The sequence below is a fragment of the Eleutherodactylus coqui genome, chromosome 4 (genome assembly GCF_035609145.1).
Source record: "Eleutherodactylus coqui strain aEleCoq1 chromosome 4, aEleCoq1.hap1, whole genome shotgun sequence".
Classification (NCBI taxonomy): Eukaryota; Metazoa; Chordata; class Amphibia; order Anura; family Eleutherodactylidae; genus Eleutherodactylus; species Eleutherodactylus coqui.
Window position 1 is genome coordinate 204,656,265 of NC_089840.1, and position 21,787 is coordinate 204,678,051.

General features: G+C 44.1%; 1 protein-coding gene across 1 annotated transcript in view; it reads left to right on the forward strand.

Annotated features, from left to right (window-relative positions):
- Positions 1-312: 312 nt before the first annotated feature.
- MCU (mitochondrial calcium uniporter) overlaps positions 313-21,787 on the forward strand; it is a 125,212-nt gene continuing 103,737 nt past the window's right edge. The window contains exon 1 of the mRNA XM_066600577.1: positions 313-489. Coding sequence (XP_066456674.1) covers positions 379-489 — 111 coding nt within the window. The 5' untranslated portion in view covers positions 313-378. The remainder of the gene's footprint in view (positions 490-21,787) is intronic.

Sequence of the window (21,787 nt, forward strand, 5' to 3'; positions counted from 1 at the left end):
TACAATGTATGAGTCCAATAAGCCTGGACTATTACTCGTGCACCCCGAAGTCGCACTAAACTTCCTCCATTACTCCACGGACTTCGCCGGGCTGCGCTCTCTGCTGAGCTCTGCACAATCTCCCCCTTTAGAAGACAGCGGGATCCTTAGCAATATAAACCCCGCCCACATGGGCGGAGCACATGTCAAATTGCCACCCGCCAAGCCCCGCCTGCTTCACTAACAATCCCGGAAGCCGGGCGGGTTATTGCCTCTTGGCCACGCCTGGTTCTGCCAGCGATTTCTTTTCATTGGCTGTGTGACTTTGGAGCGGCACGGTGTAGACACGCCTACTCAGCAGCGCTGCGCGCCGAGCTCCGGTGCGCTTCCAGTTGAGAGATGGCGGCTACGGCAGGAAGATCTCGGCTGCTGGTGCTCTCCAGGAGCGTCGCGGGGCTGACAGCGGGCTTCCCCGGACTTGTCGTCAGCAGACAACGACCTCACAGGACGGTGAGTGGTCGGGCACGGCGAGCCAAGCTGCTGGGATAGCAGGAGAAGTGTGTGCTGTGTCAGGGGAAGGAGGGAGTCGCCCGGGGCGGGGTGTCCGGGGAACTCCCGTCTAGTGCTGCAGCGCCGGTTGCTTTAGTAACTATGCATGGTGTTCCCCCATTGTCTGCCTCCTCCTCCCCGGTGAGTGGGCGCCGGCTGGCGGGGGGCGCCTCCCTTGCTGCAGGGCAGCCTCTTCCTTCCATCTGCAGTGTACTTGGAGGCAGCCGCAGTAGTTGCAGTGGAGGCAGCTGCACTTCCCTGGACATGTGCAGTGTGACAACTTCTGGCATGGCAGAATGCTGCAGTGACATCCCGGACATCCCACCCTGGAGGAGTACCAGGGCAGCAGTAACTATCACCATGTCCGGGCTCACCAAACCATCACACATGATTGATGCAGAATTGGTGCAGATCTTATTTTGGCCACCTGTTTATTCTATTTTATGAGCATTTGATGCCAAAAATGCCAATAATCAGCGGCACGGTCGGCATCCGGCGTGTGTGTCGTCTAAGGACAAACCGGTGATCAGTGTGTATGGAGGAGGGGGCTGCCACCAATGTCACTACATGATTCCCCTGCAGTCATTAACCGGGGGGCACCGTCCCCTCCAACGCTGCCATTGTAAAAAAAAAATGTAAGCATGTGCGCTGCAGGTGTCAATGCCGCGTCCGGTGCAATGTAATTCCCTGTATGTTGTGTGTATTTCCTTGCTCTTACGTGTACAGGTCCGTGTGCTGCTGCAGAACATGTCTGGTGAGGTGACACTGCTGGATTGTCCCCTCGCTACAGACGATCAGCAGTCCTCCCGTCACCTCCTTATATGTTAGGCTCCCCTGTAGCGTGGGGGTCAGTGTGTAGTGGTGTGCTGCTTGTATGACCCAATGATGGACGCGCCGCTCTGACACCTGCGTTAGGACTCAACTCAGGGCTTCTGGAAGAGAGAAAGGGGGAAAAAAACGGATCTGTGTGTTTTTTTTGTTTTTTTTTTCCCCTTGCTCCTATTGAATTCAATGGCGTCCCAAAAAAACGGAAATGTTTGCTTTCATTCATTTTTAGGTTTCCCTTTTTTTTTTCTTTTTACAGAAAAATATCGCTGCAGACGGCACTACTCAGTTAAGAAAAAAAAGATGAAAACTAAGCTTTTTGTTTTTTTTGTTACACAGCGTTGAAATCAGATGTGAAGAAAACATTTTTTAGACGCACGCCATCATTGCTGTGGGTGATGAGGTGCGTTTAAAAATGGCTGGAACGCAAAAAAATGGCGTAGACGGCGTTCGAAGATCACAGCGTTTGGCGCTCGTCTGAGAAGCCTCATTGAAATCAATGCATGCATTTTACAGCGTTTAGCGCAGTTTCAAACGCTGTAAACGGCCTGTGAGATCTGCCGTTAGTGGGGCGAAACTGGCGCGAGTTACAAAACTCGTGTGACTATGATCTCCATTCTTTAGAAGGCGGTCATACACACGAGCGATGCTGCGAGTTAAAAAAAACGCTGCTTGTCGTATTGTCTAGGCGCTCGCCTGTGTGAATGTAGCCTCAGGACGGTCTCGCATCTGCAGCGGGGCTGTCTTCCTGCTCTGTTTGGGGAGCAGGAAAGGGAATCCCCAAGGCTCCCCATTTTAATGTAACCAAACAGCACCAAATGGCCTTCATTATAGTAAACGCCATGTGTAGTCCTGTGTTATTGCAGGACCCAACAGTGTAGGGAGCGAGAAATCACCTCTTTTCAGCTTAGTGGGTGACTTCTCGCGCGTCTTTGAGCACTGCCTGTCCACAGTGATGGAGACGGCTTCTGGAAGAGATCTCTGGCGCACTCCGCCTACGTTCGCTCGACAATTATCACTAATGCGTGGAAGCCCAAGCAATAAGGCAGTCAGTCACCTGAGTCATCGCCCCAAGAAGCAATAACGGGCGACCGTCTTTCCATGGAAATACCGGACCCAATAGCGAGAATCGCTCACTTGTCCTAGTTGCACGGTTTTCAGCTCGCCTAAAAACTGAGCGACTGTCGACCCCCTTTAAACATGCCGCTCATCTGAGTGACTACCTGTTTACTCTGGAGGCAGATGGCTGGAAGAGATCTCTGGCTCACTCTGCCTCCATTCTGTGGGCAATCATCACTCCGGTGTGCAAGCAGAGGAGTGATGCTTGGTGCCTGCCGACATCCCCTGTAAAGGGACCAATAGTCATAGTGACGGCTGTCTGATGCATGAGCGGGTGTTACTTTTCCCATCTTACTACTCTTGAAGACTTTCGGTGCCTTACTTTCTACCTTCCATTGATCCTTTTGAATGAGGATTCCCCAACCTACATTAAAGGGGTTTTGTCACAGCATAGAATTGCTTTACAGCCACTGTGTCTTCCCTGGCTGCTGCAGACCCGGACATGTGACTGCTGCAGCCAATCACTGGCTATAAAAAGTCACTGCTGTGACATGTGATTGGCAGTCACTGGTCCTGGTCAGCTGCAACCATACGCTTCTGTGTGCTACTGCAGCTCAGCTTCATTAAAGTGAATAGGAGCTGAGCTACAATCTCCAAAACTGGTCTTAAAAGGGTTTTCTGAGCTTAGTTAGAAATTCCATTATTTATGAGCGCAATAAAAAAATAACTTTGAAGTTTTTATTTTATAAAGCTGCTGACCCGTATTTGCCAAATAGCATTGAACAGCAATCAGTCCACAGAATAAAGACTAATTATAATCTTTTGATGACCTATCCTCAGGATAGGTCATCAGTAGTTGATTGGTAGGGTCCGCCACTCAGGATCACCACCGATCAGCTGACTGAAATGACTGGTCTTTTGAGTCCATATCGTGTACCACTGCTGTCCATTTTATAGTGGCTGGGTCTGGTATTACAGGTTGGTCCCATTGACTTGAATGTACATGAAGCCATGGTGCTTGCAAGAGTGTTGTGGCCCCTACCATCAGCTGATAGGTGGGGATACCAAATAGCAGACCCTGCTGATCAACTATTGATGACTTACGTTCTGATTAGGCTATCAATGGCGAAGTCCCGGAAAACCCCTTTAGGCACTTCACATGTTGCGGATTTTGGTGCATTCGCACCAAAATCTGCAATATATTTTGTGCTGTGAACTTTGGTGTGGATTTGTACCGAAAACCGCCCCATTTGGAGTAGTTTTTGACACTGTGTTTGATGTGGATTCGCAGCAGATTTCACCCTTTCAACTGAAGGGCTGAAAGCTGCTGAAGATCTGCATCAGTCTGTGTCAAGATTTGCATCGAAGGTGCAGAAGTTCACATGGATTTTGGTGCAGATTTTCAGAAAATCTGCATTCATCTCCACTACGTGTCAACGCACCCTAACACATTAAAAAACAAAACAAAACCCCCAAAAAAACACATTTGAACAGTCCTACTGACAGTAATGGGTGCACACACGAATGAGTGATATACATCTGAAGTCCTTAAAGGGATTCTCCCACCACATAAAATTGTTAAATTACTGCGCTGTCCTTCCTGATTGCTGCTCAAGGACATGTGACTGCTGCCTCCAATTCGTAGCTGCAGATTGTCCCTGCTGTGGCCGATGCAGCAGTCGCACGTCCTGATCAGCCTCAATCAGAAAGGACAGAGTAGTTTTGAACCAATTTTAAATGTTGGGACATCCCCTTTAACCCATTAAGGACCAAGCGTCATAAATGTACGGTACTTGATTCTAGGCTTTAATCTTGGCTGATTAGTAAAAATACGGCACCAGATGAAAGCTACTGCAATCTAGTAGGCGCAGGTCGGGTTCTTAGCTGTCAGACACAGCCGAGGACCCGGAGGAGAAAAGGTAGAAGTGGTTTTTAACTGCTTCTGCCTTCTCACTTACAGGCTCAGCAAACTCTGTTGAAAATGCAGAAAGCTACTGTGTTAATTCCTGCATGGCAATCGCTGATCAACTGACAGAAAACGACTCCCTGCATGTCAGACCTGCAGGGTATAAGCAGACCCCTGACCAGCTCTGCCAGTGACCACTGTCAGACTTGGGGTGTGTATTCCCTGTGAGGCGGAAACGCGATTTCCTCTACATGAGCGGAAACCGATTGCGAGAAGAAATCGCAGCATGATGTGATTCTGTGTAGACGGCTTGCATTGATGTCAATGAAAGCCATCTGCCCGAAGCCCTTCCCCAATCATCATTGCGGAAAGGTCACGGGATCTGCATAATCGCCTAGCAATGGCGCAGCCCAATTTGTACTGTGCATGTGTGTCGGCCGGCACATCCGCAGCACATATTAGAAGACGGCGGAGAGGTACGCTAGAGTCGCTAACCGAGCACGGTCGGATTCCTCATGCGAATCTGGTCATGTGCAGGCGGCCTAACTGAAACTCCTATGGATGCTCTAGCTAGGAAAAAAGGGTGAAATAACAAAAAAAAAAAAAAAAAAAATATATATATATATATATATATATATATATATATGTGTGTTTTTTCGCTGTCGAACCCACTCCTCTACTTTTATTTTAACGTAATTATAATTAAAGTTTTGTACACATTACCCCTAAAAAAAAAATCGTGGTAGACCAGGTAATGGAAAATAGGGCCATAAAACCACCATATGGGTAAAAAAAGTGTCTAGTCCTTTAGGACTGAAGCACCCTGGTCTTTAAGTGGTTAAGTAGAGGCAGCGCTGAACTACAGCGGTTTCCCCTTCATTTTCAGGATTGCTGACGGTCTCGGAGGTCGCAGCCATATGCCCTTACTTGATAAGATGCAAAAACACCTAATTAAGACCAATGTGATGGTATAGAGAGATTCCATCTTTCTTATTTGCATATTACCCAGAGGAGCATGCATGGCCTTATAAATCTCCTCACTCACCTTCTTGGTGCTCTCCCTAAGAAGCGATGATACCCTTTCTGATCGGTAACGAGGGAGAAATATTCTGCTGATACAATAATATTTGTCCTTGACAGAACTCTAAGGAGACCTCCCCTTTAAAGACCGTACTATAAGTAATGTTTATGTTCTCCCCGCTAGTGTAAATGTATCTGTCAGTGCGGTTTTGTGTCACTTACTGAACAGGTGGTGGAGACCAATCATTGTCCGTAAACCAAGCGCAGCGTCGTCCAGGTGCCGGGATCTTGTACTCCTAATTTCCTCTTTTGGCACTTTCCTGTCTGCATTCTGGCAGCCTTGCATCTTGCAGCTATTTTTGGTAGGAAGTATCTCATTAATAAAATATGCCCGTGTTAATATGGAATATCTTCTTGTAAAGCTGTGTTAGTCAATGAGCAGAATGCGGCTGATGGAGCTGCTGGCGACTGCGGACAGGAAGCGGTGCGCGTCCGGGCACGGGGTGGATTACCGAGCTCTCGGTAGCGGCTCACTAAAATATTTGCTTTTTCTATGCAGTTACGTTAGTTCACTGCCCAAACCGTCTTGTTTAGGGAATCAGAATAGATTGCATTTGGAGAGGTTTATGGTGGCTATTGGAGCCTGGTCGTCGGTGCACATAGACATCGTTATCTGGATCTGTTGGCATACGTCGCAGTGGTCATGGCCTGGTTATTAGAGAAGCCATGATTCTAATGTGAACGGAGCCCAAGGCTGTGCTAATAGGAGTTGCGTTTGCTTTTAGGCCTATTTGTCAGTTGATTGTACCCGGGGGCATAGCTATGGGTGGTGCAGAGGTAGCAGTCACTACCGGGCCATGGAGCCTTAGGGGGCCCAAAGGCCCTTCTATTGTATAAGAAAGCACCAGTATTATATAAGGCACATGAATGGTTAGGGGGCAATGTTACCGATTTTGCTTTGGGACTCTGCATTTAGATTCTAGAAGTGCCCCCTGCTTGCTAGTGCTGCATCAACGGGCTTCTTAATAGAGACCCAACTATGCAGAGGAAAGATGTGTATGGCACCCATGCAGAACTCTTGCATCTGGACTCCTGAGCCTTTAGCTGTTCTCTGATTGTACTGTATATAAGAGTATGGGGCTGGCAATGCAAGTGGTGATATGTGGGCAGAACCTTTATTTGGGGTTTCTCTCCAGCTGCTTTTGGGTATTCTGGGCACCTAAATGAGCAGCTGGCAATATGTGCGTGTGCACCGTTTGCTGTAGAATCATCCTGCACATGCATGCTTGCTGTAAAATGCTGCTTGCCTTCCATTTTGCATCTCATGTTGAACATTCCATGCGATCTGCAGGTAGCATGTTCGTGCAGGAGGAGTTGAGCGATTGATATAAGGTTTTGAGGGGAAAGATTTTCTACCAGGTCACTTTCTTTTGTTTTAATTCCTGCTTAATCTGAGCTTTGGAGTCCCGTGGGCGGACCTCTCAGTGACTGACAGTCTTCCCTACCTGTGCATGCAGCTGTCAATCACAGACAGAACCGCCCACTGGACTCCTAACCCCGGAATAAACAAAAATTAAAATGAGAAAATAGTTATCCCGAAAACTAGATCTATCAACTTCTCTCCAACTCCATGCTCTATAACGTATAGCTTGCAGCACACGATCACTGTGACAGATCCCCTTCAGCGGGCCGCCCAGAAGGCACGTTTATAGGCTGATCTTCCATGGTCGACAATGTTGAAGGCTTTCCAATTCGAGCTTAAAAGTTTGCATGCAGTGTTCATCTGTCGGTGTAAGACCTCCATAGTTTTAAAGGCATAACGATCATTTTGTGGTGTTTGGGGGCTAAACAGAATCCCATTTAGGCATCCATCTTCTATAAAAAGGTAAATTTTTAAAGTGGGAGGATAATTCAAATTTTTTTTGAAAAAAATAACTTTCTTCCAATGTAAGCTGTAACCCGGTTGGTTATGTGATATTGTGAAGAACTATTTTTCATCTGCATTGCACCAGTTTTAATAAATTCGCACCTATGGGTTTGTTCACATCTAGCAAATTTTGTGCTGTTTTGTAGTGGAGAAATCCACCCCAAACCCGCTTTGTATGAATTAACCTTGACGGTGCGCTCACACATCGCTGGGAAATCCATATGAGGATTTTGACTGCGGAATTTATTCTGCTGTATTACGTCTATGGGAAGCATTGCTGCACAAATGCGCAGAAAGATCGGGCAGGTCTTGTTTTTCTCTTGTTTTTTGCATGCAACTGAAATGCTTGCCAGAAAATGGTTCATGTCAAAGAACCCATATTTTGAACGTGTAAATGCGTCAATCGGAAGAAGCCCTAAGTGAGTGAGAAGGACTTAACCAGCACTGCTTAACCCGAACGATAAGTATTTTTCTTATGCCTAAGTTAATGAAAAGTGAGTGAATATTGTTTGGCGTTGGCTCACGTTTGGTCCGAGCGACTTTCGTTCACTTTTGCTGGTTGAAACAGTTTTTTTTTTTTTGAAGATGATCATTGAGTCTAAAAACCCCAAACAGCGGGCATTGTAGATGTAGTCTACAGGGTGACTCCTGCTTGCCTGGCAGTGAAGTGCCTGAGTGTCCCACCCAGGTGACAGCTCATTACCTGCTTCATTACCGCTCTGGAATGTAGACAATAGTTAAAACGACCCGGCACTACAGGGGACAAGCCATAAATAATGGATGGAAGTTGGGAACAATTCCCTGATGAGAACACCCCCAATCCTCCTTTGCAGTAAACTACAATGGTGTCTCTACGGGTTTTGAAGAGGATCCAATTGAGGATTTCCAATGTTTATTTCGAATTCGCCTTATGACCGACCTCTCCTAATACGCTTATAACAATAATAGGTGTGCAGCGCGTTTCGGGGATATAGCTTCACCCCCTTTTTCCATCACATAATGGGCCACATATCTAGTGGCATATTTATCATGCTCAAACACCAGTAGGCGTGTGCTTGTAAACTCCCGCTGTTGCATACATTTTGGCGCTATTTTTCGACATAGTGTTTGCTGGCGTTCCACGTCTGGGCGTGGGAAAACCCTCAGTCCAACAAACTTTAGACCTCCCTGGGCGTATGTTTGTGGTTGACTTTGTGGCATTTCAGATGGAATAAAAGAGTCCTTAAGAAGGGTGTAAAGGTTAGAAAATCTGAGGACTAAAATGGCTATTAAATGGAAATATAATGAGTTATTTATAATAAAATAAAAATACGAAAAAATTGAAGATGCCTAAAAGATAATTTGAATAAGAGCTAATGCCCTCAGATGGATTTATGCCACGTTCCCCGCAGCGTAAATCTGTGGCAGAATAACGCAGCTATTGGGCTCTATCACACCTAATAGCTCAGTTCTCATATGCGGGATTCTGCATGGATTTGCGCAACAGGAGGAAAATTGCAGCGTTTTTTTTTTTTTACCGCGTTTTTCTATGGTGGGAGGTCTCCATTAATATAGTAGTAATGGAGACCACGGAAAAACGTGGTAAAAAGCGCATTTTTCTGTGATCGCAGCGCGGACTTTTTTGTTTATCCCCGCGGGATTCCTGCAGCATAAAATTTCCGTCCGTGGGCATGAGCCCTAAAAGGAATAGAAAAGTACGGTAAGAATTACTGATATGTAAATACAAACGGTAAGCTAGAATAACATCCCACAAAACATAAGGGGCCATATATTGGCACTTTTTATAATAAGTTTTCAAAATCATTCAAAAACTTTATTTTAAAATAAAACTAGTAGAAGCCATACTCTAAGCCCTCAGCAAGTGGGCATTATTATAAAAAGATTATCTATGAACATAGGCATGAAAAAGGCATATTAAGACGCCGAAACGCGTAGCATCCCGTTGTGCAGATTGTTTATACATCTGTGAATTGTCTATTTGACACCTGTGCATACGTTTGTGCAGTTTGTTTTATTATTGTGAAATAGCCAGTTCTGGCATTTTTTTAATAAAATGTGCTGTGGGCACTACTTAATTCACATCTTTCCTGGAGAACAATCTTTTTGTATCTACCGGCATTAGCGCGGATATACCTTTTTTTTGGATTTGCTTATCCCCCATTTGGGAATATTTTTTTCCTCCTGGGGACACATTTTTCATGCTGCTTACCGGACTCCAGATCATTTCAAGTCCCTTTTACAGGTGAATCAGGCCCTTTGGTGCAGGCGGGTACCCCGCTATTTCTATAGGGCTCCCGCCTAGCACCAGGTGAGTCCAATTCATTTATTATACATTTGTGCATCGTTCCATGTTGGGTGGCGCAGATCATTCTGCTCTCTTACTGCCTAGAGGGACTTTAGGCATGACGGACTGCCCCATCCAGGGTGGCCAGTTCACGCCAGGTAAGTCACCTCTAATTTATCTTACTCTTATATACTTCTTCACTGCAGGCGCGAGGCCTTTGTTAATTATTCTTGGCTCTGGAATGCTGTAGTCATAACGGCTCTGAGTGCTCGAGAAAACGGGCAAGAAATGTGCTATATGTCCTCCTGAGGTCTAGCGTACATCTCCTGACCTTCCACCCCCACCAAATGAAGCGGCAGACCTGACCTAGTATCTTTAGATTATAACATAGAGATAATAGGTGGATGTGTAATGTGAGACGGCTGTACTCCGCAGGAAGCAGTCTGCGGGGCGCGTTGGCTTTACTATTAGATATGAATCAGACTTTGGATGGAATATGGGAGTGTAAATCATAGCCGCATTTAAAGAGATATCCCCATCTCAGCAAGCTATCACCTATCCACACCGGGCTGTGGAGAAATGAACTTTCTGGGAGATTTTCTCAAAGGGCGAACAATCTTTTAATGGAAGATCTTACCGACAGCCGGTCGAAATACTCAAATGCTGCAAACTTCTTTCCAGATGACTACTGTTTGTCATCGTTTGGGTAAAACGTGTATATGTATGTATAATTTTTTTTTTTGTCATATCTCACCCAATGACTGATTATTTTGGTTGAAAGTCCACTTTCCTCAACTTTAATCTAAGGGAAGTCCAGACGAGGCCGATTTGCTGTGGAATTTCCATGCAGTCCCTACCACATGGGAGTTTCGCAAAATTTACAGTAGCAGCTAAGTGGATAACATTTTAAAAAATGTTTTCGACAAGCTGCGGAAAAAATCAGCACAAAATCCATGCAGAAATTGACAAGCAGTACGGAATTAAGTTCCGCAGCATGTAAATTTTATCGCTGTTTCTGCTGCGGAACTCTCCTTTTCTCAATGAGCAGGTAAATTCTGCACAGAAAGGCATGTTAAAATACGCACCAAATGCCTTGGAGGTAGGTAGGATCTCTGCTACTCATCAGCAGCGGATATTCTGTTGTATATCAGCCCCAGGGTGAACACTTCCTAACCTGTACCGGTCATCTAAATGTCCCCAAACTTCTCAGTGGTAGTCTTAGACCAGTCCTAAGGGTAGGCCAGATAGCTACAAGTCTGAACCAGGCCCCATGGCCACCAGCTGTCACCACATCCTTAACCGCAAACACGCAACCATATCTCGACTACTATTATTTGTACCCACAATACGGACACCTGACCGCAAGTCATCTGAGCCGATTTCGGAGCTTCATATATTTCTATGTTGGTAGGGATGTACTTCTTTTGCCAACGCAGAAACGCAGCTGAAATGTGGTCATGTCTTTCTGGCCTTACAAGCCACGGTTTCATAAATTTCTTGATTTTTATATATAGCATGGCTATGTATTAACCCTCCGCATGTTTATTTAATGAATGGGTCCTTCAAGGATAGGGAAGTCTGCAGTGAATCAGATGTAATTTCTAGTATAGAGAGAAGTTAAGGCTTAATGCACATCCTCCCCCAGGGACTATGTGAATGGGGCCAGTAGAAACTGCTGAATGAGTTCTTAGGCTTTTGCCAAAGATTAGATTATATCTGATGTACGTGCATCCTGGACTTGATGGTTTTTATCTTTAGACTATAAGTTTTCACTATGACGGTTGCAAAAAATAAAACTAAATATTTTACTAATTAAAGCTGGCCATAGGCAGATGGACGTGTGTATTCAGTGTTAGCTCTACTTATTTGACTTCAGATTTGCCCTTCTAACCACTTCCTGACCTCATCCTGTAAATATACCGTCCATCATGCAGGCTCGGGAGTAGAGTCCGCTACATACCTGGCAGCAATCAACTGTTTCTGATAGCAACTGGCAACAGCTGCTTTTTGGAGTTGGCTCCAATCACGGTTGTTAACTACTTGGATGCCAAGGTCAAATCTAACTGCGCATCTTGGCATTAAGACAAAGGGTGCGTGCCTCTCTGGCTTTCCATCATGACTCCCCCCATAAAGCAAGATCGCCAGGTGCCAATTGGTTAGCATGGCAGCTTGGGGCCTAATGAAGGCTCCGAGGGCTGCCAAGCTTCAATGCCCATCTAATCGCTGTGGGCCAAAAACAAAAATCGAAAACCAAAAAACCATGCAGTCATGCTCCTTGGTTAAACTACAAACCAACCATGTGTGTAGTCTGATCCTGCAGTCATTAACTACTTTTTGTCTCTTGCTTTCTTGCTAGTGCTAGTTCTACTACTGCTTTACAACCTGCTAAAGGTAGTTTTAATGGTGTTGTCTTGTTTTTTTTATTAAATGCAATATAAATGCATCAAAATGTTTTTGTTTTTTTTTGTTTTTTTTGTCATCATGGTAACGAAACAAAGCAAATAATGAATTGACTGCTTCATCTTAATTACCTTAAAGGGATTGTGCAAACATTAGATGTCATTCCCTATCTACTGTTAATAACTTTGAGTTACCAGGGAATGCTACTGAGCTCTGAACTTGTAGGTGCTGTAGAAGAGAGCTGTTCTGGAAGTGATGTTGGAAATCAGCTAGCAGCGTAGAGCGACTTGAACATTTTTGCGGTTACCAGGTTCTTAAAAATTCATCCCATGTCAGGAAATCGCTTTATCTAGAGAGCGGATGGAGGTTGGGAGCTCAAATACCTACCATCTGTCTTCTGCACTGTTGTCCCTTGGATCTGCCGCTTTGTGTTTTCAGTCTTGCAATATTGCTGTTGTGCTATTCCAATCACATAAAGTACATCGCATCCGTAGTTCAAGGCACTTCACACAGCTCTGATTGGCCGACGATCATGTGAGCAGTGCTGGCCAGTGAGAAGGCAGATGTAGCGCATTGATAGTGTAACAGTACCAATGTACAGAGTGGGTTAGGTAGTCAACAGATTGCAGCTGCTATCTTGGAAGACTGGAAATGGAGCCCAAGAACTGGAGACTCCAAGGGGCAACGGCGCGGCTGACGGATGGCAACTAATATAACTCCGCTCTGTGTTCTTTCCATAGACCGTAATTAGAAAAAAAGTCCAAAATACTGATTAGATATTCAGCAGGGTATCTTTTGGAAGTCCACATGGCTCAATGGAACGTGACAAAAAAAAACAAAAATCTTGGCTTTGAATGAAACAAAAAGGTTTTTCTTTCCATCCCGTTTTGGCAACAACTCAACTTCCTTTTAGTAAGGGACTGATTTTTCGCAATTTTTTTCGTGTTTGGATTATTGCATCTGGAAATGTCTTCAGACCGCTGTGATGAGCCAAAATCTACAGTAGGACTCTATTAAGGAGGTTACGTATGTTAGGAATTGGAGGCAAGTTGTTAATACAAGCAGAAGAAATCTCCAAGACTGCTTCGGAAAGTACATTGTTATGGGGTCTGATAGACTGTTGCTAGGATGCAGAAGCAGGGATCCTTCTAGAGGAGATGAATGGATTCACTGCTTAATTTCATATCCTAACTAGGTTAGCCGTGCCCTTTCATGTCTGTATCCTGAGCAAAGAGAGATTCCTCGTAGTATTCCCTTGACGTCACTGGATCTGGCAGAAGGTTGAGCTCCTCTCCTATGTGCTGCGGAAAGAACACGTCAGATACACATGTTGACTGAGAATTGCGCTTTGCAGCACTGTTCTAGAAACAGCAAACAAGAAATTACCTATTTTCTGCTAGACTTTCTACACATTTAACTGATAAGCGAGACCAGCTAGTGTGTTCTCTTGTGTTTTGCTCGTTTTCCCCTTTTGTTTTGCAAAAAAAGACTACATATCTGGTGTTTAAGGAAAAGCCGATACTGATATTTTGTCAGTTGAGGTTTGGGTCGGATTACGCATTCGGGATCCCGCAGCAGAATCTGACCTGGTGACCCCTGCGTTACCTGTTCTTTAGCTGTAATGTGGACATGTCAGCCGACGCAGTACAGATGGCGCCGCGCCATCGCTAGACAAGGACGTGGAATTCGCTGCCCGTCTACAGTGAATGCTGTGGACAGGCCATGGATCAGATGGCTTCCATTGACTTCAATGGAAGCTGTTCACAGGGAATCCACGCCGAAATAGAACATGCTGCAATTTTCCCTCCACGAGTGGAAAATCCTAATGGATTTCCACTTGTGGACATGGAAAAGCGATTTTTCTATAGCATATCTATGGGCAATGTTTACTGCGGAATTCGAAGGCGGACGCCCACTCCAGAATCTGCAATGCAAATACGCCCATGTGCATTGGGCTTTATACTTGTTTAAGGGGTTAATATAGCTTCACCCAAAGTTTATGAAAATAGTGTGTCCTAGATGCTCGACAGGGGGTAAGGTGGTTGAGTGTTTCTTGGAGAACATATTTGGTCACTATGTCCAAATTTTTGTAGTAATCAAATTAAGATCATAAGTACTATCAAACTTTTTAGAATGATTTGTTATTGTTACACTGCAAGAAGGTGTTACATAGGGTGTCGTCCATAATGATTGGACTATTATGTACTTCTACTTATTGCATTATAAACCCTTGTGAGTGGGTTACTTCATTCAGAAGCACTTTGGAACAAGACCTCACTTCTCCACGTTGTGTTCTTCTCCAGTGCACTGTGCAGATAATTGGGCAGACCTGGTTGATGAGGCTTTGCTACTCCATAAATATCGCCTAAAGGAAGGGATTAATCCAACAGTAGTTTCTGACCATCTGATGTAAAGGACATAATGTATTGCTTGCGTGGTTGCTTATACTGTTTGTTGAGATGCTCATCTGGTTGGTAAGTTCTTGTGATCTTTTAGATCAGCAGCAGAGTTCGCCTATTTTATCTACTGAAGATCTTATTAGATTTATGTTAGGGGTTTGACAGGAAGGTTTGTGCTGCAGTTGCATTTTTGTAGCAAGTTTTTGGTGTGTGTGTGTGTGTGTGTGTGTGTGTGTGTGTGTGTGTGTATATATACATTCTTTACTAGCATGCATCCTATACCCCATGTTTCCTTAGTTCCAAATATATATATATATATATAAATAATTTGGAACTAAGGAAACATGGGGTATAGGATGCATGCTAGTAAAGAATGTCAAGCTGTAGCTTTCTGCTGCAGAAACCTTCTCCTAATATGCAATGGAGTCAAAACAGTCAAGTTTTCCTTTACACCCAGCATTGGAGCTGATCAGAAAGGAACGAGAGGTTAAACCTTTCTGTTCTACATATTTGCAGGACTAGTTTTCAGGGGTCTTAATGCCGTTTATGCTGACTCCTTGAGGGCTCCCACACACTTGCGTTTTTTTCCCCCTAGCCGAACGGCTCAGGTGGTTTCCGGTCAGCTTTTTGCCACAAGAAAAAGCTGTCCAAAAATGGGCTTTTTTTCTCCTATAAATAAGAAATAAGCCTGTGTGAAACCTGCCCTAAAAGGGGAATGTCCACCTTACAAAGAGACAACCTATTGCTAGGATGTGGCATGGTTTTATGATCTGCTCTTGTGCGCTGCTGGAACATATACTGTAGCTTCCCTTTACCTGTTCTCTGCTCGACAGCCAATCACAGTGCAGGGAACCGTTCCTTACTCAGCTGGGAATATTGACCTGCAAGGAATACTTAGAAAGGTGCGCAGTGCAACTCAGTGCTGCAGCCGCTTCACTCCTAAAAAGAATCTATCGTCGGTAAACTATTTTTTATTTAAATTTTTAGATTAAATCTTTCCTTTATGTCACAATGTAGATTTAAAAGTAAAAATCCCAATATTCTGCAGTTTTCACTCGCTCTAATAGGCTGACATTTCCTGTTCTATAGAGAGCTTTTCATTTGTCTACGAACACTTTCCTGTAGATAATACAGGGTCCACTATTCACAATACTTGATCACAGCTCACCTCCTCCCCCTTCCTGCACAATAACTTCTGCACGGGTCACAGCACATGCCTAGAACACTCTTATAAAAGTCAATGAGTCATCTCCAGTCTTGTGACCCTTGGACTTTATACAGAACAGGAACTGTCAGTTTACTTTTTAGGCCAGTGTCACATGGGTGTAAGTGCATTTATGCACCCATCTGCGTTTGTTTTGCTATAGCTTTTGCGAATCGTGCTAATTTGTGCATGCAAAACAAAAAAACCATGCGAGCATGCTCCTGTTCATTAAAATGATCAATTAAGTTAATTAGTTCAGTATGTTCTATTTTTTTGTACGCAGGATAATGGACCATGCTAAATATTTTTTGCATGAACCAAGTGCGCTTATGTGAACAAACCCATTGAAATCAAAACGTACAAATGCGTTGGTGTGACACAGGCCTTAGGCTGGCTTCACATGAGCAGAAGCGTATTTGTGCATGACTTTGTGGAATGTAAGTTGCATATTTCCACGGGCAGCAGCGGCTATTACTGTACTTCATAAGCATGCAAATCGTTCGCAACTGCGCTTGTTAAGAAAACCACGGCGATCTTGCTAACCAATGAAATGGCCAAATTCCTAAGTAGTGCCACATGTGTCCATTTTCTGCAGAAATCAATGGGTTCTGTTATTTGCACATTGCATGTGCAATAGGTTTCATGCATCAATACACCCTTGTGAATCCAGTCTTGAGCTTAGAGGTCCAATAAAAAGTTCAAGAAATGCAAGAATTTTTTTCCTTTAAAGTGTACATAGCGACATGGAAATTAAATGTGTTCTTTTTTTTTTTTTTTTTTTTTTGTTCATGAAAACATGACTTCATGAATAAACTATCTTCTGATGATACATTCTGTTTAGTAGGGTCTCTAGAGGTTGGAGCTGCACCCATGATAGTGACGGTATATCCTAACAATATGCATCATGTTGTAAGATGGGAGTACCCCATAGCTAGGTGGAGCATGCCTTAGGTGGTACCTGGAAGGAGCCTTGTACCTCTGTAAATGAGTTGGTAGGAATGGTTTTCTATAATAATGCTGGTCTAACACACAATACCCTTCACTCTCTACACCCCTCCTCTGGCCATAGATGAGGAAGCTCTAGGTGCCCAGTATAGAGCGCCCGTCTCTCCAGTAGATCGTCTGCAGTGTGGGTGCATTATAAATTGCTGTAATAAACCTTGCGGTTTTGGACATGAATGGAATATGAGATCCAAGCAATTATACGCCGGAGTATTGGATTCTGCGCTAGTTTAAACAGTGTTTGATATAATGAGCCTATTGGAAAATGTACATTACCCATCAGCGCTACTTATTGTGCATCTGATTTCTGTCATCTCCAGGGCTTGTGTTCTACCGCTAGCGCACAAGACACTGCTGCTCATTAACTGGGGAATGTGGCCGGACCTGCCAGGGTTGTATCCACTGATGAAAACCTACAGGAGGGATACCAGAAAGGAGAATTTAGTACTGGATTTTTTTAAATTTTTTTTTAACTATTTTGCCTCTAAGCCTTCTCTGCCAAACTTTTGACTATCACCTTATGAACATCACATGACTGCCATAATCTCATGACGCTGGCAATTTAACCCCTTAAGGACCAGGCAGTTTTGTATCTAAAGGACCAGACACTTTTTAAAGATTTTACCCATGTGGTGGTTTAACTGCCCTATTTTTTTTCCCCTTTTTAGCTACCGAAATTATTTTTGCTGCAGGCGCATATGGCACTGTTTTGGTTGACATTGGATCACTGTTATATGTATACATTTTTTATATATTTTTTTTTATTTTACTTAGATGGTAAAAACAGTTAAAAGTATATGTCCACCATGATGTCATACTTCTGGGGAACATTCACATTTTTTTTTTTTGTTTTGTTTCACTTTCCCACTGTAGCTGAGGCATCCATAGGAGCCCCAGTTACAGGGAAAGCATCCCTTGCATCTCTGCTGTGACAGAGGGCACCTGGTGGTCATGTGATCGCCAAGTTGCATAGTGGAAGTGATACTTTCACTCTTATGTGCATTGCACTTACTGAGTGCTATGCAGACTGGAAAGGAGAAGGCGGAAGCAGTAAAAAAATAAATAAATAAATAACTTCTCCCTTCTCTAGGTCCTCAGCTAAGGCATTAATCCTGTGCCGTACCTCTCCGTTTGGCTAAGGCCCAGGATCAAGCGTTGTATGTTTACAGTGCTAGGTCCCCAAGGAGTTAAAGGACCAGTCTGGTTAAAAATTTTTTATATATATATATATAATTTTTTACTTTTATATCATTAATTTTCCCCCACATAGGTGTCGATGTGTCAGCTAGTATCACTTTGGTTATTTCTTTTTGATCTGGGAATTGTCTGCTCTCTCCAGGAGTCGCTGTTTCAGTCACTGCATGGACTGTACTGCACAGGCTCTTCAATGTGGGGGGCGAGAGTAACTCTTGATAACAGTGTTGATTAGAGGCTCCTTTCATACAGTTAGAATGAATTTGACAGCTTGTGCTCCTGACTGTATACTTGGCATCTTCAGATCTTTAGGAAAATATAGGGTAGTGAAAACACTGTCCTCCCAGCGGGCAAAGATGGTACTGGTTCTTAGCTGGTTATGTGATGCTGTGCTGATGCATTATTGGACCTGGAAACTTAACTACACTTTAATTACCTTAAATGGCAAATTCGGCTGGGTTTCTGAATAATCGTTTGTTAATTAAATGCACAAATATGCCAATTGTGATGCATAGGCATTGGATATTCTCGGACTATGCAGCACGGTTGCTCTGATCTGTGTACATACAGTATAAAACAATAGTTTTCCCTCTAGCACAGTTCATTTCACTAATGCACATTACTGGCAATGGCAGAATAATAACACATTAAACTGGAACGCGGTGCTTGAGGTGCTATTCTTTATCAATGATTTATGAAGCGGCAAGTACCACCATGTGCTGTAAAAAGGTTAAATCTCTCAAATTAAAAGAGAACTGTGCCAGGGAGACCCTGATGAATCTCACTGCTAGGCTATTTATTAGGAATACATAATTGTGGGCCTCTACCTGTCACCTGCAGGCGGTGCGGCGGCCTCTGTGCGCGGTCACATGTGCAGGTTTTGTCAAGGTTTTTTGAAGCCGCTTTTTAGGAGAAAAGTACACGGTAAGCTCAAAAACAGTCCTTGATTTCCAACGGCAATAGAATGTTAAATCAAGGACTGTTTTTGTACTCTGTGTATAAAGGACAGTTAATACTCGACCTCCTTTTATAAAACTACTACAAAAACTGCATCAAAAAATCTGAACAAAACTTTCAGTAATTGACACAACTTGTAAAGAGAGACGTGGCCAGCGGCCGAATGTAGCTTGCCAGCCGTGCAGAATTTTACTCACGTAGCCTGCAGGTCTAGCAGTCTGACCACTGACCGCTTCATCCCGCCGGCATCTGCATGCACCATCCTGTATGCAGAGTAGGTGCTAAGGGAAAATGTCAGCGGTGTCAGACTGCACTGCCAGACGGACCTGAAGCCTGGGTGGGGTGAATGCCTGTAGGGATGCTGTCTGGCCAGAGGACAATAAGGGGGTAACTATTAATATTGGGACTCCTACGGGGAGGGGGGGTGGTCGGTCTTTAATTAGTACTGGGTCCAATATAGGGGACATTACTGCCAGGGGCACTATTACCAGGGGACCACTATGGAGCACCATATCGGGGCTTATTCACAAAGGCACATTCAGGTCCCGTAAATATGCTGCGTACTTGTGTCCAATGAAAATGGCTTACTCCTCTTTCATCTGGTTTGGCGTATTTATGCACCCAAAAAAATATGCAGACGGGTCCATTGAAATGGTGCACAAATATTCAGGTTTCCTGCGTATTTATTGTGTATTTTCACCGGCCCATTCATTTCAGCCGTCTATTACTGTATGTAATATGCATCAAAATCGTGCTGTTTTTTGTTTTTTTCACATTGTGTGAAAAAATAAGCTCATGTGAACAAGCCCCAACGATAGTTTTACAATCCCAATCGGCCCTTAGGGTGCCTTAGAAGGCAACCTTAACACCCCTGTGTTAGGATAAGCATATCTGTTTAATCTCAGTTTTTTAATCTAGTATTTGAAAATGAGTGCTGTCTCGCTTGTAATGGTGTCGTCCTACTGCAGGCTGCACAATCCATTCCGTTTACTGTGGAGCAGAGTAAGAAGAGATTTACTGCAGCCCTTTACTTTCTCCCTGCTGATGTCAGCTGTTAGTCTCTCACTTTCCCCATCAACTCCTATCAACTGTACCCAATGCAGTGCCTAGTCAGTAGCTCATGTACATATGAGTATCTGTGCCATTTGAAATTAGTTCCAGTGCCCGTTGCTAAAAGCTTGCAGTTAACGATGAAATACTGTAAGAGATGCCTGCATGATGGACGCCTGCCAAGTTACTGTTGCTGCAGAGCGTCATCATTAGTGGAATTTTGAGTAACAATTTTGTAGCTAGTAATAGTTAGTTATGGATTACGTATTTATGACTTGTGGTGTTGACTGTTTTATGTTGAACTATGTATGCTGGTATTACAGGTCTCACTGTAAATTACAGCCTGTAATAAATACTGTATAAATTGGATGTACATCCTAGACAGGACATCCGACTAGTGATTTGTAACCAGTTTTTGTGGTTAGAATTTATAATCCTATTCTTTATTTTATTTTTGTTTTATTTCTTACATATGGTAAAAATGCACAAAAGTGTATAGGGGTGAACCTGTTCTAATTATTACATGCTTTAGTTAAGAAAAGCAAGCGAAACGCGTTGTTTGTATCTTGATAAGTGGGTGTTCCACACATTTTCAGCCGAATATGGCTCTGACCCCTCCTTTCTTGCTGAAATACTTTCACACTTTTATTGCCGCTCTTCGCCTCCTTGGGCGGCTGCCAGCTGCTCGCTCGCTGCTGATGAGACAACAGCACGAATGCATTACACACAAAGAAGTGAGAGTATGGAAATTTAGGTCATTCACTGCCTTACTTACCATATTACCTTTTCTTTAGTCTGCACACATTATTAGGATAAAAGAGGAAAATAATGCTCTGCTCATACTATAAATATGAATGCGTGCTGCGTAAGAGCTTCCCTGCCTGCGCTGATCTTGTGCCAAGCCACATTTAGTACTGACAGCAACGAGAGCTAGGTCTACGGTTTAGGTCTGTAACCTTATCTCTGCGTTAAGGATTTCTCTTTCCTTTTAGATAAGCTTGTGGACAGGCAATTATTGGCCCCTATGGGACCACCCCAGAAATAAAAGCCTCAGTACATAGCCATATCGGCAAGTGGCGTAGTGCCACCTTCCTTGGTGGTTTCTAGGGTAAAAGAGGCGATTAATGTCTGGTGGTGTTGGGTATAATATGGGTTTAGTATTTTGTGCCCTTGTGGTCTAGCATAAAATAGTTGGTACGGTCGATTACCCTATTCCCCAGACTTGAATAATGTGTTCTGTCGGGAAGCTGAACATGATGGGCACAATGTGTTCGCTTCCCTCTCCTGCCACTGACCCTTCTTACTGAAAGCTGCAGTATAAGGCGTGGACTTCTTAGCAAGAGTTAGTCTGGCTAAGGTGCATCTTATGGTTTGAAAGCTAAATCAATTTCCGCTCATTGGCTTTGAGAGGGATTTTTTTTTTTTTTTAAACAAATGTATTCATTTACCCTGTTTCCCCGAAAATAAGACGCGTCTTATATTAATTTTTGCTCCCAAATATGCGCTATGTCTTATTTTCAGGGGGTGTCTTATTTCACCGCGGCAAAACCGTCTGTGGCCGCTAATCCCTCAATTGGCCAGCTTTGTGGACGAAATTTCTCAGAAATCTCATCCACATGGGACAGCAAATCTGTCATGGCAAAGCTGGGAGAAGCCGGTGTTGTGGTGTAGATTCACCGGGCACAGAAACGGAAAAGCGTGCAGCCAGGTCGGTTCAAAACAAGCAGCTGAGTGCCGTGGGTTTTGAAGCAGCGCTTTCCCAGCGGAAATCTCGCTGTTTATGGCTGTGGCCAAACTGCGAGATTTCCGCTGGAAATGCGCTCTGTGAGAACCCAGCCTTAAAGGAGATGTCCCGCGCCGAAACGGGTTTTTTTTTTTTTAAACCCCCCCCCCCCGTTCGGCGCGAGACAACCCCGATGCAGGGGTTAAAAAAACCACCCGCACAGCGCTTACCTGAATCCCGGCGGTCCGGCGTCTTCATACTCACCTGCTGAAGATGGCCGCCGGGATCCTCTGTCTTCATGGACCGCAG